This window comes from Eucyclogobius newberryi, unplaced genomic scaffold (assembly GCF_026437365.1).
Source record: "Eucyclogobius newberryi isolate DKJ021-1_F unplaced genomic scaffold, fEucNew1.0.hap1 SCAF_22, whole genome shotgun sequence".
Classification (NCBI taxonomy): domain Eukaryota; kingdom Metazoa; phylum Chordata; class Actinopteri; order Gobiiformes; family Gobiidae; genus Eucyclogobius; species Eucyclogobius newberryi.
In genome coordinates this window covers 24,631,344-24,658,347 of record NW_027315857.1, presented here as the reverse complement: position 1 = coordinate 24,658,347, position 27,004 = coordinate 24,631,344, and the positions used below count along the sequence as shown (strand labels likewise).

Here is a 27,004-nt window from a genome sequence, read left to right as displayed (position 1 = left end):
TAGTGCTTTGGAAAGAAGGGCGGGGCGATTCATCGATCTCAGATGGTGATTTATGGAGATATTACTCGGAAAGATAAAAGAAAATAAACTGCAGACAAAAAATGAGTTCAGGATCAGGGATGGTTTTTCTATGAGCCGATACCGATATTAAGGCCACAGATTTATTATAAAGTTAATAAACATACTAACAAAATGTATTTATCAGGGATTTAAAATAATAAGTTGCTTAATTGTGCATTTATTTGTATCCTAACTTCTCTTCAATTTCCATTTTTAAGTTTGTCAGTTCAAAACAACAGATGCACTGAGGAATCTTTTTTTTTTTTTTTTTTTAATAGTTCCAGTCCCCCATTTGAAGTGTGTTTACACAGAGTAGTAACTAGAGACTGAAATGTAAATGATAATCTTCAACAGGATTACTAAACTATTTACACTCAAAATAACATTAAAATGACTTAAAATTGTTGAATACAAAAACAGGTGCATTGACTTCCTGTTTAAAAGCGCAGAAATAATACTTTATCACGGTGGCATTTCATCATAACAAGCGGAAGATTGTTTTTAATGTTGAAAAATGGCCAAATCTGGCCCGCCAGACGTTTTAATCCGGCCCGCCGAACATTTCAAATTTATATTAAAAAAAAAAATGGATTCATAGAACCGTAGTTACATCCGTAACCGTTTTTATTGCTAAAACTACGCGTCCCACAATGCCGCGGGTGGCCGCCCCTCCCCCACGGGGCTCTGCTGCACTGCTGTGTGAGCTGCCCCTCCCCCACGGGGCTCTGCTGCACTGCTGTGTGAGCTGCCGAGGGAGAAGTGCACTTTAAGCACTTTAAGCACTTTTGAGCAGAAGTTTAGTGGTGTGTCAGTTCAGGTGAACAGAGAACTACACAGACGTGGAAATGTTAGTTAGTACATTTAAAAGTTTTTTTAGATCTTGAAGTTTTTTTTGTTATAAAGTCAAATGTTTATCTCTGTAGATCAACTCTGAAGTTGTGATGACATAAACTGAAGCACAGTGTTGGTGAAATTACACTTGTTTTTCTAAATACATTTCAGTTTATGAAAACAAACGTTTTGTACTTGTTTATCGATCCAGTAATTGCTTCAAAACAGCGTAGGCTATATTTTTAATAGTGTTATGTTCGGCCCGCGACCCAGCCTGAGCACCCATGCTATAGATGAATGCCCCGGAGCCTGTTTTTGTCTGAATCACTGCAAATCAGCACAAAGCTAGTTCACATAAACATGGATTTTACATAATGCATCCCCTTTAAAACTGAAGGGGAAAAATTAAACGGGAAAAGGGAATGAAACCCAAAAAATAATAATGTGAGTGAGAGTGAGGTGTGAGTGTGTGTGAGTGTGTGAGTGTGTGTGTGAGAGTGAGAGAGTGTGAGTGTGAGAGTGAGAGAGTGAGAGGTGTGTGTGTGTGTGTGTGTGTGTGAGAATACACACAGCTCTTTCCCGTTGAACTTACCTCTTTTTTAAAAGGGAACATTTTGCTTTTGATTAAACAACCAAAGAGCCGAGTCCCTTTCAGAGCAATCTTTTTTTTAACGCAATCCTCTGTGAAATATCGACATTTAATACTGCTCTCAAGGTCGACCAAAGCCTACAGAATGCACACAAAACAAATGGTTAGATCATTGCATTTAAAGATGTACAGGAGGAGGTGGAGGATGAGGAGGTGGAGGACGAGTCTGTTACAGGAGGAGGTGGAGGACGAGTCTGTCTACAGGAGGAGGTGGAGGACGAGTCTGTCTACAGGAGGAGGTGGAGGACGAGTCTGTCTACAGGAGGAGGTGGAGGACGAGTCTGTCTACAGGAGGAGGTGGAGGATGAGGAGGTGGAGGACGAGTCTGTCTACAGGAGGAGGTGGAGGATGAGGAGGTGGAGGATGAGTGTCTACATTACCCATTTGGTAAATTTTAAGACCCTTTTGAAAAAAGGGTCCGGATACGTATCATGACCCCTGTATCCGGATACGTATCATGACCCCTGTATCCGGATACGTATCATGACCCCTGTATCCGGATACGTATCATGACCCCTGTATCCGGATACGTATCATGACCCCTGTATCCGGATACGTATCATGACCCCTGTATCCGGATACGTATCATGACCCCTGTATCCGGATACGTATCATGACCCCTGTATCCGGATACGTATCATGACCCCTGTATCCGGATACGTATCTTATCGTGACCCTGTATCAGGATATGTATCGTATCGTGAGGGTCTTGGCAATACCCAGCCCCACCATTGTCTGATTTAAATCTGTATTTGGACTAAAACACAGGATTACAGGAGATCATGCAATTATAAATATTTAAACAGAAAACTAGTAGTAAACATCGTCTCCGACGCTTAAAAACTTCGACCAAGACTCCATCGACCGATGAATGCACTAACGACTAAAGCCATACCCTTCTCTGCAGAGGCAGCACAATGACGCTGTTCAGGAAGCAGTGCAGGTTAAAGACCTGCAGGTACGGCCGGAGCAGCTCAACCACGTCCCAGTGCGTGTATCCGCCCACAGGCAAACCGGTCAGCATGATGGTCCTGTTGTGTTTAGTGAGGAACTGGAGGAAACGCACCAGACAGTGATTATGATCACAATATTCCCATTATTGGAGCATATTTTCAATGAAATGAATGACATTAGTTTGAGAAAATATTTTTTAAAATTATGTACAGCATACAGATGTTGTATTGTTGACACATGTTTACATCATTCTTAAACTCCTCCCCCTGTGTGATAGTCGACTACTGCCCTCTAGTGGTCATTATTGGTTTAAGTTTTGTTTTCTGCCACATGTGCTCAGTCAAACTTTGATTTGATTTGCTCTTATATGTATATTTTGTTTGTACGACTGTTGTGAATGTACATTTATAAGGTTAAAGTTCATTCATTTACATGCAGTATGGTACAAGTTAATGCACAAACCTTTTATTTTAAGGAGCCGGCTCCGGCTCCTGAAAATGCTGCGCTATTTGACCGCGTTTTAGCGCAGTTTTAGACTGCGCCGGGTTAGGGTTAAGGTTAGCCATGAGGCTATATGGCAGTGCCGCGGTTCCTGAACCCTAACCCTGACCCTGACCCTAACCCGGCGCGGCCAAATAGCGCAGCAGTTTCAGGAGCCGCGGCACAAAAAAAACCATGCAGTTTCGGCCGCGCGCCGCGGCTCTGTAGACACTCCCTTATTTTAAATGTACTTGTATGTACATCTGGGCACAGTTCATTAATACACACTTTTATGTGTTTTGTTACAGTTTTAGCCAAAAATTAACAAAGAGACAAGTTGTGGAGAAAAAACGTCTAAAAAATCTAAAAACGTCTATAACGACACTTCTGCTTTGTTACAGAAACATGTGGAGGGCCTAATATGATGACGCACATGCGTTGCGCAGTGTGTCATCAGGTCTTTAGGGATGAAAGATAGATTTACCAGCGTGATAAAAGGTTTAGGTTTAGGAAAGACCGGTCGGTGAGTCGGCTACTTTCATACCGGGTCGGTCGGGTTACGGCAAACAGACATATTATTTTGCTCAGCCTAATCTCCATCTTTTTCATTGTGAAGCACTTTGGATTTTAAACGTGCTATACAAATAAAACTGACTTACTTGAATTGTGTAAAAATGGTTTAGAGATCATACCTGTGGCTGTCTCACGGGCAGCTTCACATAGTCTACAGGAGAAAACACACACGCCGGAATAAATATAAACATGACCGGTGTACAGTCTGAGAAACCAGTCGGAGGAGGAACAGTGGTACCTGGGACGACTAACCACGGCGCCAGCGTGGGGTAGGCGTACGGCGAGGTGGTCATCGTGACCCAGAACGGACCTACGCTGCCGGGGGGGAACGCGAACCTCTGGTAAGGAACGATCACTCCGGGCACGGTCTCCGAAGAGCCGGGCATCGCTATTCTCGCCATTCTTCGAGCTGCACAGAGTAAAAAGTCTCTTCTCTCACACTCGGCTTGTGATTTAAACAAATGGAGACGTTCAGAGTCTACGTAATGTCCGTACGAGAGTGGTCAGTTAAAAAAATAAAAATAAAAATAAAACGTTGGCAACAACTCTCCTCTTTGGACCAAACTAAATTCCTTCAGTGAAATTTCCTTGATATTGGGGCACCAGACTGTTTTCAGGTAAATTAGTACATTGACTGTTTTCCCGAGTATATCGTAAAAACAGGATTAGGCTCTGCTTGTAATAATTAAGTATTTTATTTCTCATGAAGCCAGACGTTAGAGCCAAAATGAAATAAAATCATGCTTGGGTTACTTACTCAAGTGCCCGTCGGTGGATTTGGGAGCCTTTAAGCGGAGCAGCTCGTATGGCGGGGTTTTGTTCAGAAGGCTGTGGTACACTCCGAGCGCGTCCGTGACATGGTCACGTTTAAACACCACAAACGCCTGGAGATAAACAAAATATCGACAACACTGACAAAACTGCATCACTCGCCGCCATTTTACTGCAATCAGTTTGTGTGAAATGGAAGAAGATCGAGCATCTCAACTAGGGATGACAAGAATATTAGGTAAATCGATAATTGTGATCATTTATTTATTATAACAAGTCTAAAAAAAAAAAAAAATCCAATTTAAGTCATTTTTAGTTCAATTAAAATAAATGTGATCATTTTAGAAGCAGAATGTCCTTCAAAACATATTTTAAGTGCTTTAATATCTTGCCGTTTATGTCGAATTGATTGTTCACACATTGAGGAGCAGTAATGTGTTAGACCTTCTCACATGATTCGTTTATTTTTGTCTATGATTAGTTAATGACGACGCCCTATTCCAAAGTATCACAAGGGCTGGGCAATCATTACAAAAACTAATACAACCATTTTTAAAAAAGTTCTCCAATATCAATAATCAGTCTTTAAACGTGTCTTTAAACGTCGTAGTTAAGGTTTACCGTATTTTCCGGACAAAATCGAATCGTGACATCCCTAATTTCAACGAATTCCGGCGCGAAAGTCCACCGGACGGAACGGCGTGCGGCGTGGCCCTTTTAAAAAAAAAACGAGCGAGTGTGTTTCTGTGAGCGTTAAAACCTTGTTGAGCAGCGGCACGAAGTTCATCAAGTCGCCGAATCGCCCGATGGTCTTCCTGAGCGCCGCCATGTCGCGCTGGGGAATGTTTGAGATGTAAACCATTCTCTCGTCGTTGTCGTCGACCCGCTGTCAAAGACATCAACATTTTCACACAGCCCGACACTCTTCAAAAGTGATTTTTTAAAAACATATCTCACTTACATCGGGTTCGCAAATGCGCATCAGGGACGAGTAAAACTGCACCTGAAAAGAAAGGATTCAACATTTTGTAAAACATTTGCCCAGAATCGGTATCCAACAGCTCTGGACGGGCGACGGCGTGGGATACACGGGCGAGTACGGACCCTTGACCGCAATATTTTAGAGGTGCGATTATTCCTGAGAGGGAGACATTCAACTTACCATTTAATACAGAAAAGCAAAAATACTAGATGTTTAGGCTCGTCACCTCTCTTGTTCTCCCTCTCTTTCACCCTCTCCGCCTTCTTCTTTCCCCCCTCCTGCTATCTCTTCCCCCCTCTTTCTCTTGTTCGCCCCCTCTCAATCTTTCTCCCTCTCCCCCGTCCCTCTTTCACCCCTTTCTGTTTTTCCATACTTCCCTCTATCTCTCCCCCCTTCTTTCTCTTGTTCTCCCACTGTCCTCTTTCTCCCTCCTTCCCTCCATCTCTTTGACTCTCTCTCTCTTGCGCTCTCCCACTCTCAATCTCTTCCTCCCTCTCCCCCTCGGTCTTTCCCCTCCCTTTCTTCCTCATCCCTCTATCTCTTCTCCCCCCCTCTCTCAATCTTTTCCCCTCTCTCCCTACCCTCTTTCACCCCTTTCCGTTTTTCCTTCCTTCCCTCCATCTCTTTACCGCTCTCTTGAGCTCTCCCTCTTTGTTCTCCCACTCTCTCTTCCTCCCTCCCTTTCTTTCTCCCTCATCCCTCTTTCTCTTGTTCTCCCTCACAATCTCTTTCCCCCTCCATCTCTTTACCTCTCCTTTTCTCCAACTCTTCCTCCTTCTCCCCCTTCTATTCTCTTGTTCACCCTCTCCCACTGCCCTCCTCCCTCCTTCCCTCTATCTCTTTCCACTTCCATCTCTCTCTTGCACTTCTCTACCCCTCCTTCATTCCCCCAATCTCAGTCTTTCCCCCTTCCATTGCATTTCCTCTTGCTCTTTCTCCTCCTCTTTTTCTCCCTCTATCTTTCTCCATCTATCTTTCTCCCCCTTCCTTCCCTCTTTTGCTAGTTTTTCCCGCGCTTCATTACGATCCGACTCGCTCGCGGAGAAACGAGCCAAGCGACGAGCCGAGTTTGGATGCGGGGGGAAACTGCGTCCCGAACGGCGACCTCTGCGTTCCCCACGCGGAAGTGCACGTCGCGCTGACCGGGCGGCGACTTCGTGAACCGACCGTTTCCAAACAAGGTGAAGCGGCCAAAGAAGAGGTGACAAAAGCGCGACAGAAGCGGCGACAGAAGCGGCGACACTCGGGTCCTCTTTTTCTTACCGGCGGCATGGCGACTCCCGCGGCGATGACGTGCGGCTTCAGCAGACCACTTCTGAGCGTGGCGTTGAGAGCCGGGCTCTCCGCGAAACCCTGCATCAGCTCCCGCACGGATGGCTTGTTGGGCATCTCGAAAAAAGCCTGAAGAAGAAAAATACAATACGACGGAGGAGAAGGTCAGAACGGGGGCGAGCGAGACGATACGGTTTATCTGATTCAAAAACGCCGGGCGATAAGTGGTTGCGCGGTACATTCTGAACAGCAGTGATCGCCAACAAAATGTGAAACATGATCACAAAAGAGCAGAAATACCACCTGATTTTTAAAATGTTGCCATATCTTTACAACATTGACAATATAATGAAAATGTCAATGTACTGCCCACTGTGGGAGGATGTAGAGCTCTTACCGTTCTACACTGTGGAAGGATGTAGAGCTCTTACCGTTCTACACTGTGGAAGGATGTAGAGCTCTTACCGTTCTACACTGTGGGAGGATGTAGAGCTCTTACCATTCTGCACTGTGGGAGGATGTAGAGCTCTTACCCTTCTGCACTGTGGGAGGATGTAGAGCTCTTACCGTTCTACACTGTGGAAGGATGTAGAGCTCTTACCGTTCTACACTGTGGGAGGATGTAGAGCTCTTACCGTTCTACACTGTGGGAGGATGTAGAGCTCTTACCATTCTGCACTGTGGGAGGATGTAGAGCTCTTACCCTTCTGCACTGTGGGAGGATGTAGAGCTCTTACCGTTCTACACTGTGGAAGGATGTACAGCTCTTACCGTTCTACACTGTGGGAGGATGTAGAGCTCTTACCATTCTACACTGTGGAAGGATGTAGAGCTTGTTGGCGTCGTTCTGGAATCCAAACGGCGCGATCATCTTCACCACGTCTTCCTCCGTGTACGGGTCTTCTGCGTCGTGCTCCGGGAGGTCGGTGAAAAGCATTATCCTGTGGTCGGTCTGAAGGAACTGTAAAAGGAAAGACGTGGGAGACTGTTTTGTTACACGCGAGGAAATTGTTCCCAGCTTGGAAAGTTGGTTCTAAAATGTTCTAAAAGGCTGTTTTCATTACGCCGAGCAGCTAGTTCCTGTTGCCTTAAAAATGCGGAGCTCCACTTCCTAGTGCGTTCATTCCTTATTGAAGAATTAGCAAGAGTCTCGCTAAACTAAATCAATACTTAATAATGACGGAGAGTTCCAGCGTGATAATCCCAGCAGCATGTTCAGACATTTACGTCCCATGTAAATACTTCACCTTGAGACATCGATGTGTTTATACAAGTGCTTTTGTTGTTAATGCTAACAGCTAACAGCTAATGCTAATGCTAACATACAATAAATGTGATCAATAATAAATAAATAACAGCAGAAATGGAACTAACCTGTTGACAAAAACATTCTATGAACTTTTATCAACTTTTTTTGCATTTTAAATTAACGTACATTAGCCTTTAGCTTTGTGACAAAAACATTAAATTCCCAGAGAGAGTGAATGGAAGCCGGGACTATCGTGAAAAGGGCCCCATAAGACGATTAATCCTTGCAGACCTACACCAAATGTGGCTGTTTTGACACCGTGTTCCTTCTTTAGCTCACTTTCGTTAGCGCTTAGCTGGAGAAACGCTACCACTGTTCTCTCTGGAGAAGGAGGTCAGCATTTGTGCGTTTTATCGCATCGGTCAGAAATATGAATGAACGGTCAAACTTAAGACTTACCTCTGGCGAGAAGACGTCGTCATACTTAAAAGTCTCTGTGGAGAAAAACGAGAATTCAAAAATAAAAACTAAATAATTGCATTTATTTTAGATACAAGAGGTTTTGCTTACTAAGGGCGTTGAGGCTGAGTAGCTTGTCCAGAGTCTCCCCCAACGTCGGAGGAACTGCCGCTGGACTTGGATCTGGACTTGGACTACCACTACGACTCGACCGTTGCCATGGTGATTTCGAGACCCGCTTAGCGTCCGTTTTAGCGTCTTGCTTAGGATCCGGCTTGGGATCTGGTTTAGCTTCCCGTTCGGATCTATTGTCAGGCTTCCCTTTCACAGGCAGAGGGGCAATGGCGTCTAAAATAGAAAAAACATTCAAATAGGAAATATTAGGACAAAATTCAGTTCATCACCCAAAACACCAATCTACTAAGTTTTTAACGCGTTAAGAAAGAAACATTTCTACTACAGATGCTCGTTAATTGTCACCAAGCGCTTAAACGAGTGAAGACAGTTTCCGGGTCAACAGACGAGTTTCGTTTTGCCTTGTTTTCTACTCGAAATTACGCTCATGTGCCCTCATACAACTGTACCCGCTGAAACTCCAAGACAGTGGATTTATCCGAGACAGAGCAAACCCGAGTGACACTGCAATATCCATGAACAAATCTTAATCACACATAGTTAATTTAATATGGACTGGATTGTTTTGATTTTTGCATCAGATCATTTACCGGCAGGAGCTAAGGTTAGCGGCTAACGTTAGCAACTTTACAAAGTGCTTCATTCATAATCACTACAACAGGGTTTATAGGAGCTCGAGTGTGCAGTTCAAAGACATTCTGCTTTTGTTGTTCTGCGTTTACTCTCGCAACGTTGTCCAATTATGACTCGAACTGCGTAGACCGTTAACGGACTCTTGACTGCAAAGGGCTTCAACTGTCAATTAAAGGAAAAGCCGAAAACGTGCGCCTGCGTCCCCAATTTCTACTTTAGGTAATTTGTGTCAACTGAAAAGGCAACGTAGATTTCCAGAAACAGCTTAAAGCAAAGTCCACCATAAAATTCTGTCATTTACGGAGAAATACGCCAACTCTATCAGTAAGATTTACCAGCTAATCAATCATACCAAGCATACCTTCTTCAGCATCTGTGGTTGGAACTTCCGACTTCACTTCTACCGCCGTGGACGTTTGTTCGGAGTCCAGTTTGTTTTGCTCCACAGTGCCCTCCACGGTGGCCCCCTCGGGACCCCCCTCGGCGTCATTTTCACCGGACGGTTTGTCTTGCTCCATCTCCTCCTCTTGGATCACATTTGAGTCCTCTTGTTCCATTGCAACAGCAGAAACCGGCGACGCCTCCATTTGGCTTGAACATGCGTCTTGTTGGGATGCGATTGCGTCTTTTTCTTGCTCGGCGTGCAAATCTGTATCGTTTTTTTGGGGCAAACTTGCGTCTTTTTCTGTAACCAACTCTTCAGGTTTCGGCGTCTCCTCGGACATTTTCAAATCACCTTGTTCCAAATTTTCTTCCATACTTTCTACAACCATTTTTTGGCTTTGGGTAGTTTCTTCAGCAACTGCTTTTGCCTCAGCTTTTTCTGAATCTTTCTCGGTGGAAACGCACGGATCGCTTCCCAAACTTTGCTCTACATTTTTAGCGAGTTCAACAACTTCTTCACTTGGAGACGTTTCTTTAGTAGCTGCTTCACTTGGAGACGTTTCTTTAGTAGCTGCTTCACTTGGAGACGTTTCTTCAGTAGCTGCTTCACTCTGAGACGTTTCTTCAGTAGCTGCTTGCACTTCTGCGTTTTCTACGGCCGTCTTGTCCGTTAAAATGGCCTCTGGTTTGCTCGTTTTATCCTCCGCGTTGAGCAGTTTTTTCGGCAACTCGTCGTCACAGTCCGTCCCGCTGCTAATTTCAATCGGTTCCAGAGAGACCTTCTTTATTTCAATCACTTCCAAAACGTCGTCTTCTTGTTTCGCGTCATCTTGGATTGGGACTGCTTTCAGACTGGAATGTCGAAACGTTCTCTGGATGGCCGTGCTTTTTCTGTCTTGGGTCACAACCACTTCTGCAATGGTAGCACAGGTCGTTTTCGATTCTTGGGGCTTTTGGGCCACTTTTGCCACTTGTTTGGGCGCGACGGCGGGTTTCCTGACGGTACATTTGACCGTCGGAATAGACATGGAAGCTGTTGGCTTTGCCGGAGCGGATTTGGGAGCGATTTTGCCAGCGGTTGTGGTTCTGTAATGGAAACGTTAATCATCGTTACATTACGCTACTGATACTGCGACAAAAACGTTATAGAGCTCCCGCGCCACATTTGCCCATGACATTACGGCAGGGAAGAAACGGCGGTGTTGAACGGCAACACGCCAGGAACTTAGCTTTTGGCGCTTATCCGTCATTAAATGCAGACGTAAATACGGCTTGAAAACTAATTGGATTGAACATTGGCGTGTCACGAGCGAGTGTGCTTTTTCAAGAGTTTAGAACCTGCAAAAATCTTAACATCCAATTCACTTTTCCACCTTCTGATATCATCAAATAGTGTCTCTAGATATTTTATGACGCGAGTGAATACATCTGATTATAAACCCTGTACATGAATGAATCCTTCCCCAAATCAAAACCCAAACATTAGTATTAGTTAATGAGCGTCTGGACTCACTGCTGGTCTAGTGGAATTGCACAACCCCACTTCTCATCGACCTGGAGCTTTGTCTGTCCAGTCAAATGCTCAGTCTTTCTTCAGCCCCTGATAGTATGTCTATCCCGGAGCGTAAAAAACAATCCGTAACCTCTGAAATGCTGATAAAGTCTGATCGTTGCCGCCGACGTCGTTAGCAATGACAACGGAAACGCAAAACAAACGCCGCCACCACCACCTCCATGCTGGTGCAGGAGCTCAATAAAAAAGGTAGCGTTTCAGCCTAAAATGATTATCAGAAAACTCTTACTTTACAGCAGACTTCAAGGGTTTTTTGAGCGCAGACACTGGAGATTTCCTTTGGATCGAGGACACTGCCTCCTGAAAAGCATGGCATGTGGACTATTAGAATCTTTTAAAAACACACATTTTGGTTAAAGTGAACCCTAAAACAAATAATTTTACATCTACAGAATGCACAGTAGATGGTATTCTAATCGACCTTGTATCTGACGATGGTGACCGGATGCTCTTTGATTTGAATGTCTTTAGCGTTTCGCAGTTTCTTGGCGTCTTCCTCGTTCTCAAAACACACCACAGCCTACAAGACAAGGTGTACAACTTGTATAGAAACACACACACAATGAAACAGTGTCCGACACAGAAGTCGGATGGAAAGGATCAAACCTGGTGTTTTTGCCGAAACAGTAAAACGGATTTTGTTTTCCCGAATAGTTCTGCAAAGCCCACCACATCGTCGTGAGACAGAGGGGGGATGATGGAGCCCAACCTCACCATCGTCGAGGGTTTCACAGCCTAAAGAACACACATACACGCTTTGAAAACTCAAATGACGGCTTGGAAGATGAAACAAAAAGAATATAAACATGGATTTTAGATGTTGAAGCCCTTTTTTTTTTAACAGGATTATGTTCGTTATGACAGTTATTCTATCAGGGCAGCAAAATCTAATTAGGTGAAATGAAATATAGTCAAAGGAGTCCTCCCAACTTGTGTCTGGGTGTCATGGGGTGTCACACTTTCAAATTTGCAACTTAAGGAAAGGCTAAATAGATACGTGCCCAATTTTTAACTTCCAAAAAAATAAATACAAAAATTAAGATTCTTCTAAAACTGTTCAGGAAAGGTCCAAATTTGTCTGATTTATGCGATTTTCTCAATAGAAGTTTTAGTATTCTAGGAATCCTTTTTTTTTTTGGACGACCTTTTTTTCTAACCAGATTTGCGACCGTTTTGAAGATATTCCATAAACAGTATTTATACATAAATCCTACAGGAATGTGAGTGTATGGCCATACCTTTATATTGGAAAGCAAACGATATTCAAAATGTGTGGATAAATTGCACAAATTTTCCTAAAAAAGTACAGATAAGAATATTGCCAGGCTCGGCCGTGTGTTATACTGACCGTGGGCTTGGCTGCAGTGCTGATCGTCTTTTTCCCTGTAGTTGTGGTGGGTTTCTTTAGCACTTTCTTCTTTGTGCCTGTAGAGGGCACTGCAGCAGGGTTTATTTTCTTCATCTGCGACATGATAACGGGCACCAGCATCTCGGCCAGGGCGGGCAGGTCCGCCGTGTTTGCCAGAGACTTAAGAGCTGAAAACAGCCACAAGAACACGTTCCCTATAATTTAACTTTGATTAAAAGGAGCTATATCATACGCAATTCGTCTTTTAACCGAGTCATATTGGTTCCCTTCACCATCGACTCGCTCAAAGTTAAATTAATGTCATCCGTGTGTTTTAATACTCTTGCAAATTAGACGCTGTTAATCAGAAAATCCCTCTTTTTTCCCCCTGGCCCACCACACTTTTTCTGAAGTATAAGTCGCACCAGCCAAAAAATGCATAATAGAGAAGAAAAAAAACATACATAAGTTGCACTGGAGGATGAAATGCGGTTGCAAGTGTGAACATAACAGATATCACGTATAAGTTGCTCCGGAGTATAAGTACAAGTATATATGTATAAATAAAAGTCGCACCCCGGCCAAAACTATGAAAAAAAGTGCGACTTATAGTCCGGAAAATACGGTATTAGATGATGTGATGAGCGAGTTTCCGACAGACAACACCGACTCACCCGATGAACTCTCGAGCGCTTGCTTCGTCATCTTCTCCAGCTCGTTCTGCTTCTTCCTCTGAGCCGCCGATTTGTGCGTCGACCGTTTATCGGAGGAAGAGCGCGTCTCTCTGCTGCCCCTGGACCGAGCTCGCGACTCATCCCGGTCCCTCCAGGGCGACAGCGATTCTCTCTCGTGGCCTCTAGGCGGCGTGTAGCGGACAAATCCTCTAGGTGGCGTGTACCTCGCTGGAGAATACCTGGAGGCCGCGTACCTCGGAGGCGTGAATCTGTCGGGCGAGTATGGCAGAGGGGAGTAGCGTCTCTCTCGGCTCCGCGGCGGCGTTCGCGTCCTGGTCCTCGGAGGCGAGCGCCTTTCCTCCGAGTGTCTCTGTGAAGCGTGGCGACCCTCATTCCGGCGCGGCGGCGATCTCCTCTCCTCCGATCGCTTCGGCGGCGACGCCCTCCGTCTCCGTTCCGACGCTCGCCGAGGGGGAGAGTCCCGGCGCTCGCGACTTCGGGATCGGGCGCGGTGCGACGAAGACGGGGATCTAGAGGCAGTAACGGCACAATGAAAACGGACGTACTGCATATTCATTCCGCGGACCAGCAAGATTCATTTCATGAGGCAAACGTAAGAATGCATCTGGCCAGGCTCCCACGATCAGGCCTGAACGACTGCCAATCACTGGGCAGTGTGTGGTTTGGGCGGAAGCCAAGGGTGAAGTAAACAAACCCAAACAAACATGCCTGATGTGCTCAAACATTTAGCAGAAATGCAGATTATCTTGGGTTGGGTTGTTGGGCACATGTGCATTAGTGAGTGTAAAGTCATCTGTGGTTTTCTCTCAACCGGAACTAATCCTCTGCTTGTACCGCTGTGCATAGAACTGCTGTAAATAAGAGTGTTTACTTTACCACTATTATTAGTATTATTTTGTAATCTTTGTTTTATTATCTTTTTTTTGTTTTGTTTTTTTCTATTCCTTATTGAGAATATGAGAGGTTCTGTCCATTAGAGTTTTGTTTATAAGAGTTTTTCTATTAAGTGTTTTTTAAAACTTCCTATAAGTTATCTGTTCTTTTCTTCTGTATCTACTTGTGTTGCAACGCCGAAATTTCCCCATTGTGGACAAATGAAGGCTTATCTTATCTTAACACTTCGCCCCATCAGCTTCAAATAATCGTCATGAAGTCACTTTGAGATTGTGTGTAGAACTCTCCTCTAAACCTGCCATTATAAAGGTTAAGTGTGGACTTTTCCTGCCTTCTCTTACAAATATGAATATTCTGGAATAGTATCCTGTCTGAACTATTATTTACTGGCCAATTAACCAATCGTAGAAACCGTGTCAAAAACAAACATGGCGGCTTGGAAGCAAATCGGGAAATTAAAATACAACTAAGAAACGAGTATTTCCCAGGATAAACTGTAAATCTGAAGTGAAAGCAGTTACATATGACAGGCATATTCACACAGAGATGAGGTGGCAGTTTTCATTATGTGGAGCATGTTAATTTACTTTATGTAGGCTCTAAAAATAACCTTGCGCAACAGACAGTTTATCTCAGCGTTTTAAGCCCTTGATGTGATCCTCTTCCCTTTAGGACGCGTGATAATAACGGCGATCAGTTGCGTCGCTGCGCGTTGTCTTGCAAATGCGTCGTGTGCTGTGGTTGGTCCAGACCTGCGCCGGTGTGGAGGGGAGTGGGACCTGCTGCGCCGCTTGTCCCTGCGCTCGGAGTTGAACTGCCATCCGGGGCTGAAGGAACGAGAGCGACTCCTCTGGTATTTCGGCGGCTGGCTGGCCGAAACCGGCGGAGGAGCGGTGAGGAGAGCGGAGTCTCTGGAGCGAAGAGAAAAACAAGGCGGAGGTTTTCTTACGGTGTACTGGTGTCTCCGTCTCTCTCGCCTTCACTGAACGTCACAAAAAAACGTTCAAAATCCCCCAATTTAGAGACGTCAAAGGTCATTTTGTCTCCTTTTGTGCCGTTTTAAAGTCGATAAATCATCACCAGACTCGTTCTGCCTCAAATTATGTTCATTACAACTGCATGCTCACATTAGCGTGTTGGGGCTGTTACAATTCCCTCTGCTGCCAGGAGATGGAGTGTTAACACCAATCCTGCTGAGGGAACACCTCACTGATGTATAGTAATGAATTTAAAGTAATGCTTCCAGTACATACATTGTTTAAGACACAAAAGCAAAGGGTACACATGCATGTTTAAAAGGCCATTAAAAAAACTAATAATGCTGCTAACTATTAGTTCAAAGCTGCTCTGAATTACATGCAAGTCTTCAATAGTTTGTTATTGTTTATGGGCAAATTTAAGTAAGTCTTGTCCATTTGAATTTAAACGTGATCTTTGAACACAAATATAAATCCAGATCTAATCACACATCTCATCAGAAAAAACGCTTAGTTCTTCCCCAGACTGTGCAGCCCTACTTTAGTGGGTTGTAATTTTGAAAAAATAAATCAGATTGATGCTTTGTCAAATAAGTGTGATGTGTGGTGGGATTTTTTTTCTTCTTTTTTTTACAAATTAGTACTTTATATTACATCAATGGCGTTTACCTGGCTGTTACTTCACCATCCCACTCTGGATAACTGGAATAAAAGGTATAAAACGGTACGTGAAGACAGTTTTAAATAAATACAAATCCAATATTGCTTCAAAGAAAGCAGGAAAAGTAGAAAACTACATCAGTTATAATGTAAAAATCCTGAAGCGAAACAATCTAAATCTTGCTTTCTGCCCCACAGCAAACCTTTACATACACGAAGCCAATTTGTAATAATTTAAGATAAAATACAAAATTACTGACATCAGACGGAGAAACTTGCACTTCTCAATGTGAAGGGGGGAGTTCTGGTGAGAAATCCAATCCTAGTGAACAAAACAGTGAAGAGTTAGAAATCAGAATTTTCAACTATGTAAAAAAAAAAAAATCTTCATATTATCAGCATATTATTTTAGTTTAGTAAAATCGGTAGGGGAAAAACAACACAGAAGAACTTGAGTCCATCCTGGTTCGAAATAAAAGTAAAAAAATATATCTAAAAAAAAAAAAATGCAAGGAAGAATCTTCTCACGTGGCAAATCAGGTTTTCTTGATATTTTCTTTTGAGTTCGTGAAAAAAAAAAAACACGGCTCAGTTTTCAGTGTTTGAAGTAGGAACGTCCACGGCAACACAAAAATACAAAGCGTCTGTAAAACATTGTCGAAGAAACTATACATCTTAACAAGTGTGACCAGGAGCTTTTTACGGAAAACCACCACATCATTGTTTTTGAACTCATCATTGCCCAATTAACTATTGGACCTGCCTCATTTCACACAAAATGCATTCACACTCTTCACCTCATCTGTGTATGAAAGTCTTTGGGCGAACAGGGGAAATAAGAACAATCTAGATAACCCCACAATGCTAGCTCCTGGTTTAGAATTACCATCATAGATCATTTCAATGGACCAGTGGTTCTCGAACTCGCCTTTGTAGCAAAACATTTAGGACGATAATGGGAAAGCCGTATATTATTGTGCGTGTGGAAAAATAAGCATAAAAAAAGGGAGTTAATGATGACATGTACGTGCAGTCAATATTTGTCTTAAGGCCGGTTTCTGAAACACACAAAAGGCAAGGAATGGAACTGCTACTTGGCAAAGTTTGAGAACCGCAGGTCTATCCCTGCCTAAACCATGCAACAATCCTATTTACAAGAACAATGACACTTTTATTTTTCATCTTCCAGTGCCCGTGGCAAGAAGATCCAAGTCCAGTTTCTGTGGCTGGTCGAGAAATCCTTTTTTGGTGATACTTGAATCGTCATGTCAGGAGTGCGGTGGGAAAATGCGGGCGGCGCCAGCTTGGAAAGTAAATCCATCCAAAGTTAGAGAGGAAAAATATGGGTGAAAGTGCGATGCGGCTCGTGAGAGTTGACACACAAGTCCATAAAAAAAAAAAACAGTGAAAACACAATAAAAAAGCACAATTTTGCCTAAATGAAATACAAAGAGAATAGTATGACAAATTTGACTGAAAATATACAATGTACAGAAGTTCCACCGGTCGAAATTGTCATCTTCCAACGGGAGAGTTGGACTAGGTCTGGCAGAGGGTTGGTCAGCATGTGTCTCTTCACCACATCCGTCTTCTTGACTCTTGGGATCTTCTTTTCATATAAAGTACTTGACCTCATGCAATATTGAAAAAGATCCCATATTATGCTTTTTTTTTTTTTTAAGTGGGACTTAACCCTAAATAAACGTACTTGAAACTAAACTGTGTAAACATGGCATTTTAGGAGCAATTTGGACGCTTAGCGGTCTAAAGCTCAAGACAACTGGCCATCATCAAATAAAGATGAAAAATAATACACAATCTGTCAAAAATCGAGAGCATGGTTCCAGCTATGGTTAAACTCTGCCACTTTAGCAAAGAGGCTCTGGGTGGTAGAGTGGCTAGAACTCACTTCAGAGCAAAAGGGCCTTTCTGTTTCTCACTGTATTTGGGTGTTTTCCCTCAGGGGCACTGCAGTTGCCCCCAACAACCCAAAACACGCACAATAGGTAAAATCCTCAAACGAAGTTGACCAAATTAAATTAAGCTCAATATCTGGAGATGGGCAGCATCCACTGCTCGAGGAGACGCCCCAGGCACTGAAGGATGGGTCAAATTCAGAGGACAAATGTCCCAAAGAGGACAATAAAGCTTGATCTAATCTAAGGCTCTTTTATGCTCAATTGTAAGTTCCAAATGTAGTTACAGTCAGTGCATTTATATTTCAACCATTTCTAAATGTGAGCAAAACAAAGTACAGATCTGTCACTGCACATCCACAAGCTCTGGGCATTAGCATTGGACACGGATCAAAAGACACTGGGGACAAACTTGAGACTGCGCACACATGTATGTGTATTTATACACATATACATCTTAAGAGTGCGCACACATGTATGTGTATTCATACACATGTCCATCTTAAGAGTGCGCACACATGTGTATTTATACACATATACATCTTAAGAGTGCGCACACATGTATGTGTATTCATACACATGTCCATCTTAAGAGTGCGCACACATGTGTATTTATACACATATACATCTTAAGAGTGCGCACACATGTATGTGTATTCATACACATGTCCATCTTAAGAGTGCGCACACATGTATGTGTATTCATACACATGTCCATCTTAAGAGTGCGCACACATGTGTATTTATACACATATACATCTTAAGAGTGCGCACACATGTATGTGTATTCATACACATGTCCATCTTAAGAGTGCGCACACATGTGTATTTATACACATATACATCTTAAGAGTGCGCACACATGTATGTGTATTCATACACATGTCCATCTTAAGAGCATAAATGAGGCTTGGCAATTCTGTACCAAAGCCGTGAGCACGTTCACTGTGACCCGAGTTCATGCAGGCAGTTTGTTGATCCAGCCCCCGCCCCTACTCTCCCTCCACCATCTACTTTCTGTGGTGTCTGGAGTTTTGAAGTTTAGTCCCACTTTAAATATTCACAGTATCTGGTTACGTGACAGAAGCACCCAGACTTCCATCACCATATGATGTCAATATATGAATCTATAAAATCAAGTTAGCGCAAGAAATGCACAATGTAAAATTGACAACGTAAAGTCAACCAAGGTGCACAATTTGATGCCTCATAACTTAGACAAAGTAAGCATAATATGGGATCTTGCACATTACTTTTGTCAGGGTAATCATTGGTGTTCAAAATACAAATTCAACAAAACATTAAGAGGTATCCCAAACGATGTACAAACTAATGAATTAAACCACAATTGTAATTACATTTTTATTGTGGAGTTTTAAGTAAAGGGGACAGAAGAGAGAGCAGTTGACCACTCACCTTCATATGGAGACATTCTTTGTGACACAGACAACAGGTATGAGGAAAGGACCTCGGTGAAGCAGCGGCGTAGTCCTGCATCATAGCCGAGGTGGGTAAGCCTTTCACCGAGGTCGAAGGCTTTGTTGTAGCGGGTGATGGCGGCGGTTTCGTCATGGGGGTCTGCGTCACTGGCACCAAATTCCCCTTCATCGACGGCTTGCCCAGCATCGGCTTCTCTTGTGGGACGATCGCGGGGCGTCCGGCGGTGCTCCTGGAGAGGGTTGGAATTGGCCTTGCGCTTGCGCTTGTGGGAAAACCCATCATTTTCTTAGAGGATACCGAAAGTGACGGCGCTTGCTTTCTGAGCCCGTCTTCCCGTTTCTGGATGCTGTCGACGAGGATGACGCCGGTCTTCTGGGTCGTTTCGGACTTGACGTTTTGCTTCGTTGTGAGTTTGTTGGTCGGCTGTGAACTTGCCGATTTAAAAGTCGACGAAAACAATGAAGAGAAACTAGCTGCGGGGCCAACTTTGTCTTGGGATGGCAACACCAAATTGCTAACGGGTTTTGCGGGTGTGGATGAAGTTGTCGACGTTTGAAGTGGTTGCCTTATAACACCTGTATCAATCTTCATAATACCTTGGATAGCTCTTGCAATTGTACCCATACTCTCAGTTCCTCCCGTGTATTTCCCAGTATGTCCATATTCGATGACTTTACTCGGCTGCAAAACGGCCAACTTGTCCATGTCAGCTTTACTTGGAATTGGGGGAATATCTTTCGCATAGCATCTCGATGTGGAGCTTTGCAAGGGTGATCTGTCCATATTATAGTCCATTGAAGCTGGCATGTCTTTCTTTGCATAGTCCATAACTTTATTTCCCTTAGGGTCTTGACGACTATCAACATCCGTTCTCGATGGCAAAGTGTCTTTATAAGAGGAGGGCTGGGCTACCGACTTCCGGTTCTTCTCAACACGTATTTGACGCAGGATAAGCGGTAAGTTATCAGGTGTAATTTCGTCTTCGGGGTAAGATATCAGTTGTTCAAGATCCTCTTTCTCCAAGTTAAAATGGCGGAGAATGTTGGCAGCTGTCGTGGCGCTGTATTTAGATGTATTTGGGTCTTTCCTTTGGGAAGGTGTAGGCATTTCTCTGTCTGGATAATCTCCTAGTCCTGGAATGCCAGACTCACTGCGATTACTTTGAGAGTCTCCGGTGTTGAGAAAATTGGAGCTGGAAGAAGAGGTTACGAATGACCGTGGTTCTGCTGAGGAGGATTTGGTCAGGTTCAAAAGCCAACTCAGTGATCCACTTACGCCACCGTCAGTATCCGAGGTTCCGGAAGGCTGCCGAGGGGCAGAAGAGGAGGTGGCAGAGTAAGTGGAGGCAGAAGACGGGGCAGAATAGGACGGGGCAGAGTGGGAGGGGGCAGAGTAGCTGGAGGCCGAAGATGGGGCAGAGTAGCTGGAGCCCGAAGGCGGGGCAGAGTAGCTGGAGCCCGAAGGCGGGGCAGAGTAGCTGGAGCCCGAAGGCGGGGCAGAGTAGCTGGAGCCCAAAGAGGGGCCAGAGTAGCTGGAGCCCGAAGGCGGGGCAGAGTAGCTGGAGCCCGAAGGCGGGGCAGAGTAGCTGGAGCCCGAAGGCGGGGCAGAGTAGCTGGAGCCCGAAGGCGAGGCAGAGTAGCTGGAGCCCGAAGGCGGGGCAGAGTAGCTGGAGGCTGAAGGCGGGGCAGAGTAGCTGGAGGCTGAAGGCGGGGCAGAGTAGCTGGAGGCTGAAGAGGGGCCAGAGTAGCTGGAGGCCGAAGGCGGGGCAGAGTAGCTGGAGGCTGAAGAGGGGCCAGAGTAGCTGGAGGCCGAAGGCGGGGCAGAGTAGCTGGAGGCTGAAGAGGGGCCAGAGTAGCTGGAGGCCGAAGGCGGGGCAGAGTAGCTGGAGGCTGAAGAGGGGCCAGAGTAGCTGGAGGATGAGTAGGTGGAGAAGGGGGAGTAGGTCTCATCTCCCTGGGGTTTCCTCTGCAAGGGTGGCTGAGTGGAGGACTGCTCTCGGGCTCTGCTCAGCTGGAGGTCGATGTTCCGGTCCAAGTCAGATCGGCTCGGCTCAGGTCTGTAGGACATGGGCTGTGAAAACAGGGGCCTGCTGGACAGAGGGTTTGAAGATCCAGAGGCTCCAGGAGGGTTGAAGGGCCCTATGTTGGTTGTACCCATCCGAGAGTCACGGTCTGGGTTGACGTTTGCTCCATACTGCCCCTGGCCCTGCCTCTGGTTGCCGTACGGGTTGTACATGTTGTTGGCGATTTTGAGCAGGTTCAGGAGACTGATGGCAGATGCAGTGGGTGAAGGAGCAGCAGCGCTGGAGTTAGCTCTGCTGCTAACAGTCAATGGGTTTATCTGTGTCAGTGCTAGCTGCGCCTGGAGCTGAGCTAGCTGTAGAGAAGCAGCCTGTGGGCCAATCAGGAGAGAGCTCCCAGGGAGCCCTCCAATCAGAGGGCTTGTTAATGCAACGCTGAAAAACAGAACAGGAGTTACTAAACAGAAACTGGGGCAAACAACTTGGAGAGGTGGTCTTCGGTTCATCTGGGCTCGTCTGGGATCAGCTGGAGAGTCCTGTTCAATACACCAGAGTTTGGACAGAACAAACAAGAGAACTTGAAGACACAAACTGAAAAAGATTACTAAAAAGACGTTTTTTCAGTTTAAAAAATAATAAGCCTTGTAGGGATCCATAAATCATTTATTAGAAGTTGTAATATATAAAAAAATATAATAAAAATCCATCAATGTAACAAGGGCATGGCAAAAATGCATATTTTTATCAAGTTGCCACTAACGAGCTGTTGATAGTCCACTGGTCCTCGCTCGAGCCAAAACTAAACTCTCAATCTCAAAGCTGTAACTAATGGAGCAACCGCATTTTATTGATGAGGCAATTTCTTAATAGAACTGTGTAGGATTCGTTAGCTCAAGCATCAATTCTCAATGTGCACAGAAAATGTCTAAGAAGCCACAAACGCGGACTAAGTCCATATATCGGTTACAAGAATGCGGGACACGGGGCGGTTCTTCTGGTACAGCTGGCAGCCCGGTGTAAACGCTCTCTCTTCTTTCTCACACTTATTGTGCTTTATCTCCTATATTTGGTAAATATAGTTAGTATATTTTTTCTATTTTACTGTACGATAGGGACACGCGCTGGAATAGTTTTTTAATTCAACTGTTTTTGACTTTTTCCGGCTGGATTTGAGCGTTTTTTGTTGCGGTCGTTGTGTTGTTGTGACGTGAGCTAGCTCCGAGCGAGCCCACCAGCCCCCCCCCCGCGCCCTCAGGCCGCGCTAAAGTACGGCGTGTCGTCGGTACACGTTTATATACACGTTTATATACACGTTTATATGAAAGAGGAACTTCACGAACGATCAGGACACGCACTGGAATCGCTTTAAATTAACTTGTTTTGACTTTATTCGGCTGGATTGAGTGTTTTCGTCGTGTCGTTGCGATGTGTCTTGGCTCTGAGTCCCCCGGCTCCGGCCCCGCCCCCCGGCTCCGGCCCGTACCGCGTTTCCACAAAGGAGGAACTCATGAAACTGCGGAGAACAGTCATCTCACCCGGAGATCGTCACGTTATCCCGGCGCAATACTGACCTAACCTAATACTGATGTGCAATTCTGTCGTATGTGCAATTGCTGTTGGAATTCATGTGCAATTACTGTGAAATTCATGTGCAATCTATGTGCTGTCGTGACACATATTCATGTGCAATTACTGTCGGGATCACATGCAATGGTATTTATTTATTTGTCTATGGGAGTTTTTATTTATTTATAGGAGATCTTCTACTGAAAGTGTTTTTCAGACTTCCTATAAGTGATCTGTTCTTCTGTATCTACCTCTGTATCTACCTGCGTTGCACCAATGAAATTTCCCCATGTGGGACAATAAAGGAATATCTTATCTTATCTTCAAAGAAATAGCAACATTTCTCTCTTAAAACAGACTTAGCCTGAAAAACACAACAAACAGTAGTGTGACTGAAAGACTTAAAGCTGCTCATATGGAAAACATCAATTTGAAACGGATTTGTTTAGTCAACCTCCATCTTGAATTTCAATACAGTTTGTGGTTTACCTCGTGCGCCTTTAAATATCCATCTAAACTTTGTCTCCCTGTTTGGCTTGCGATATATTGCTGAAGAAAATAATAGTAATAAGAATAAGTAATGATAATATGTTAATCCTAAAGCGGGATTATAAATGTACAATATTATTAAAAAGTATGAGCTGAACTTCAGAAAATTCATAAAAAAAAAAAAAAACACAAGCTGCAACAAAATGAATGACAGAAACACTTAATTTTTAGAGTGAGTCATAGAAGTTATTCATTCAACCCTCTCAACTCAAACTTTATTCGACCATGTGGCATTTCTGAACCAACGCAGGGCATCGCAACCATTTAATACGACAAAGCGCTTTGTTTACATCATTGCTTTATATCCTGCGCTATACATACTATTAATTGTATAAAAATAATAGAAGGAAAAGTGTCATAGATGGATTAGCGCACTCGTTTCCTCTGGATTTGCAGTCCGTTTGACCACATGTTCATAACCAAAAATCAAACCCATTATAACCAGTTTTCCCCAACTTTTTTCTCCAAGAATCCCCCATTTTGTTTTTGTTTTTTTACCACCGGAAAAAACAAACCTTCAACATCCTTCACCTACCTGCGAACCTACGGTCAGTAAAGATGTTGCAGAACAGTAAACGGCGTCAGTCTCTGTGCGGAACAGCTACACTGAACAATCACTTAAGATATAACGCAACAATAATACACTTTTTTTACACGGTGGACTGAAGGTCACCACACGTCAGATCTACGCACTCGTGGGAGAAAGGGCAGTTTGTTTATCGTGTGCAAAAGATAAAAATGATAAAACACCAGGTCCGAGTGTCACAAAAGTATAATTTATGGTCAAGTAGATGCATAACTATTTTAGGGTTATTATTTAAATAAGAATCCACTATAACCAAACTACCGATACATGACTAGGTATCATCATCTATTAAATGACCAAATAAGAAATTGCAGTTCGCGCATCTTGTACAAAAGATAAACATGATAAAATACCACGTCAGAGTCACAAAAGTATAATTTTTGGTGAAGTATATAACTTTTGTAGGGTTATTATTTCTGTAAATATGAATCCACTATAACTAAACTACCAGTACATGACTAGATATCAGAATATATAAAAAAAAAACATAAGAAATGGCAGTTTGCTCATTTTGTACAAAAGATAACGTGATAAAACACGACGTCCGAGTGTCACAATAGTATAATGTATGGTCAAGTATATAAAAAAACTGTTGTAGGGTTATTATTTCTGTAAATATGAATCCACTATAACCAAACTACCAGTACATGACTAGGTATCATCATCTATCAAATTACCATATAAGAAATGGCTGTTTGCTCATTTTGTACAAAAGATAACGTGATAAAACACCACATCCGAGTGTCACAAAAGTGTAATTTATAGTCAAGTATATAACATTTGTAGGGTTATTATTTCTGTTAATATTAATCCACTATAACCAAACTAGCGGTACATGACTAGGTATCATCATCTATCAAATTACCATATAAAAAAGGTAAAATATCACCCACATTTTGCACATTTTAGTATTTATATTTAGTTTTTTTCCCCATTGAAAACTTCACTTTAACCTGCATTCTAGAATTTGTGGCTCTATTACTTTACAAACATTCTAAGGGTCAACAATAGCAACACTTTCATCACCAACGTGCAACAATAGTCACTATCTTAGGCCATTTACTGAGCGTGTACTTTAGCAGGAAAAGCAGGAAGTACCCGGCTGTAAACACAACGTCATCGATCACGTTTTAACCCCAAACAACGCTCAAAACAAGGCGTGCGCGATATTCACTCGTTTGCGGCGTTTGCGCGAAGATTAAGCGCGAATTTGAAGGTTAAAAGACGAAAAAAAGGACGTGTTTTCGACCAGCGGCTAACAAGGCTAATGCGGCTAACGCGGCTAACGCTAGCGCCGGTTTCCTGGTCCCGCGCGGCCCGAGTGTCGCGCGCGGGCTCCGTCTCTGCACGTGCGCCACCTCAGCTGCATACCTGTGATTATGGCGGGGTTACGGGGCACGACCGTTCACGATATTCCGTGAAAGCAACAAAATAAAAGAAGTGTAAAGTCCCGAAAAAGAAGGCCAGGTCCTTTGCGTCGTTTGCGTCGAAGTCAGAGCGGTACGAGTGCGACCCCTGTCTGCGGGAGGACCGAACTGACCCTGGCCCTTAAATACAGACTTAAAAACCTTAAATACAGACTTAAAAACCTTAAATATAGACTTAAAAAACCCTTAAATACAGACTTAAAAACCTTAAATACAGACTTAAAAACCTTAAATATAGACTTAAAAAACCCTTAAATACAGACTTAAAAACCTTAAATACAGACTTGAAAACCTTAAATATAGACTTAAAAAACCTTGAATACAGACTTAAAAAACCTTAAATACAGACTTAAAAACCTTAAATACAGACTTTAAAAACCTTAAATACAGACTTAAAAACCTTAAATATAGACTTAAAAAACCCTTAAATACAGACTTAAAAACCTTAAATACAGACTTGAAAACCTTAAATATAGACTTAAAAAACCTTGAATACAGACTTAAAAAACCTTAAATACAGACTTAAAAACCTTAAATACAGACTTTAAAAACCTTAAATACAGACTTGAAAACCTTAAATATAGACTTAAAAAACCTTGAATACAGACTTAAAAAACCTTACATACAGACTTCAAAAACCTTGAATACAGACCTAAAAAACCCTTAAATACAGACTTAAAAACCCTTAAATACAGACTTAAAAACCCTTAAATACAGACTTCAAAACCCTTAAATACAGACTTAAAAAACCCTTAAATACAGACTTAAAAACCCTTAAATACAGACTTCAAAACCCTTAAATACAGACTTAAAAACCCTTAAATACAGACTTAAAAACCCTTAAATACAGACTTAAAAACCCTTAAATACAGACTTCAAAACCCTTAAATACAGACTTAAAAAACCCTTAAATACAGACTTTAAAAACCCTTAAATACAGACTCTAAAAACCCTTGAATACAGACTTAAAAACCCTTAAATACAGACTTTAAAAACCCTTAAATACAGACTCTAAAAACCCTTGAATACAGACTTAAAAACCCTTAAATACAGACTTTAAAAACCCTTAAATACAGACTCTAAAAACCCTTGAATACAGACTTAAAAAACCTTAAATATAGACTTCAAAAACTCTCAAATAGACTTTAAAAACCCTAAAGGTTTCGAAGTTCAAGTCCCGGCTTTGAGCAACCGAAAACATAAATACACAGGACGAGATGAGTACGATTCTTCCGCTACTGTCGACTCAGAATCCCCACACCTCAAAAGTCCTCAAAACCCGCCTGAAATACTTTTACGTGAGTCGCTGTACTTGTACTTCAGTAACAGGACCGTGCGGGTTGAACTCAAACACGCAGGAATCGACCACCGTTGTCACGTCGGAAGCTCGTGACGTTCAGTTTCGCGTCATTGATTCGCGTCCATTGGCGGTTCCTGTTTCGTTCCCGCCCTCGTGCTCTTTGTATCTCTCTTAAGTGGTTTAATGGAATCGTCTCGTTGCTGTCGGTGGCGACGATTGCCCGAAATAAGCCGAGCGGGAGGTGCGGGTCCAGCTGTCGCGGAGGCCGAGGGCGCTAAGCTCTGTGGCCCGCGGGGGGATGAGCGAGGTCTAACCGTAATTTAAACGTAAAGTGCCGCAGCACCCGGGAGACGATCGGCCTTTGATCAAAACGTTTATCGTCGTGTCTCGGTTAAAGAGTTGACACGGCGGAACAGGCCCATTACCGAACTGTAGGGGATCGGGATCGGAGTGTGGGGGCATCCGTCTGTCTGTCTGTCTGTCTGTCTGTCCGTCTGTCTGTCTGTCTGTGTGTGTCTGTCTCTCTGTCCCTCTGTCTCACTGTCTGTCTGTCTCTCTGTCCCTCTGTCTCTCTGTCCCTCTGTCTCTCTGTCTCTCTGTCCCTCTGTCTGTCTCGACTGG

General features: G+C 43.5%; 1 protein-coding gene across 1 annotated transcript in view; it reads right to left on the bottom strand.

The window, feature by feature from the left end:
• Positions 1 to 27,004, bottom strand: part of LOC140371558 (uncharacterized) — a 58,423-nt gene that overhangs the window by 14,586 nt on the left and 16,833 nt on the right. Inside the window, exons 2-22 of the mRNA XM_072458728.1 lie at positions 18,912 to 21,390; positions 15,840 to 15,901; positions 15,589 to 15,621; positions 14,695 to 14,853; positions 13,028 to 13,557; positions 12,354 to 12,541; positions 11,612 to 11,740; positions 11,427 to 11,525; positions 11,235 to 11,305; positions 9,410 to 10,518; positions 8,392 to 8,628; positions 8,281 to 8,315; positions 7,378 to 7,533; positions 6,564 to 6,701; positions 5,280 to 5,321; positions 5,079 to 5,204; positions 4,305 to 4,431; positions 3,786 to 3,956; positions 3,667 to 3,698; positions 2,436 to 2,591; positions 1,484 to 1,618 (exon numbers count right to left, since the gene is read on the bottom strand). Coding sequence (XP_072314829.1) covers positions 1,484 to 1,618; positions 2,436 to 2,591; positions 3,667 to 3,698; positions 3,786 to 3,956; positions 4,305 to 4,431; positions 5,079 to 5,204; positions 5,280 to 5,321; positions 6,564 to 6,701; positions 7,378 to 7,533; positions 8,281 to 8,315; positions 8,392 to 8,628; positions 9,410 to 10,518; positions 11,235 to 11,305; positions 11,427 to 11,525; positions 11,612 to 11,740; positions 12,354 to 12,541; positions 13,028 to 13,557; positions 14,695 to 14,853; positions 15,589 to 15,621; positions 15,840 to 15,901; positions 18,912 to 21,390 — 6,214 coding nt within the window. The remainder of the gene's footprint in view (positions 1 to 1,483; positions 1,619 to 2,435; positions 2,592 to 3,666; positions 3,699 to 3,785; positions 3,957 to 4,304; positions 4,432 to 5,078; positions 5,205 to 5,279; positions 5,322 to 6,563; positions 6,702 to 7,377; positions 7,534 to 8,280; positions 8,316 to 8,391; positions 8,629 to 9,409; positions 10,519 to 11,234; positions 11,306 to 11,426; positions 11,526 to 11,611; positions 11,741 to 12,353; positions 12,542 to 13,027; positions 13,558 to 14,694; positions 14,854 to 15,588; positions 15,622 to 15,839; positions 15,902 to 18,911; positions 21,391 to 27,004) is intronic.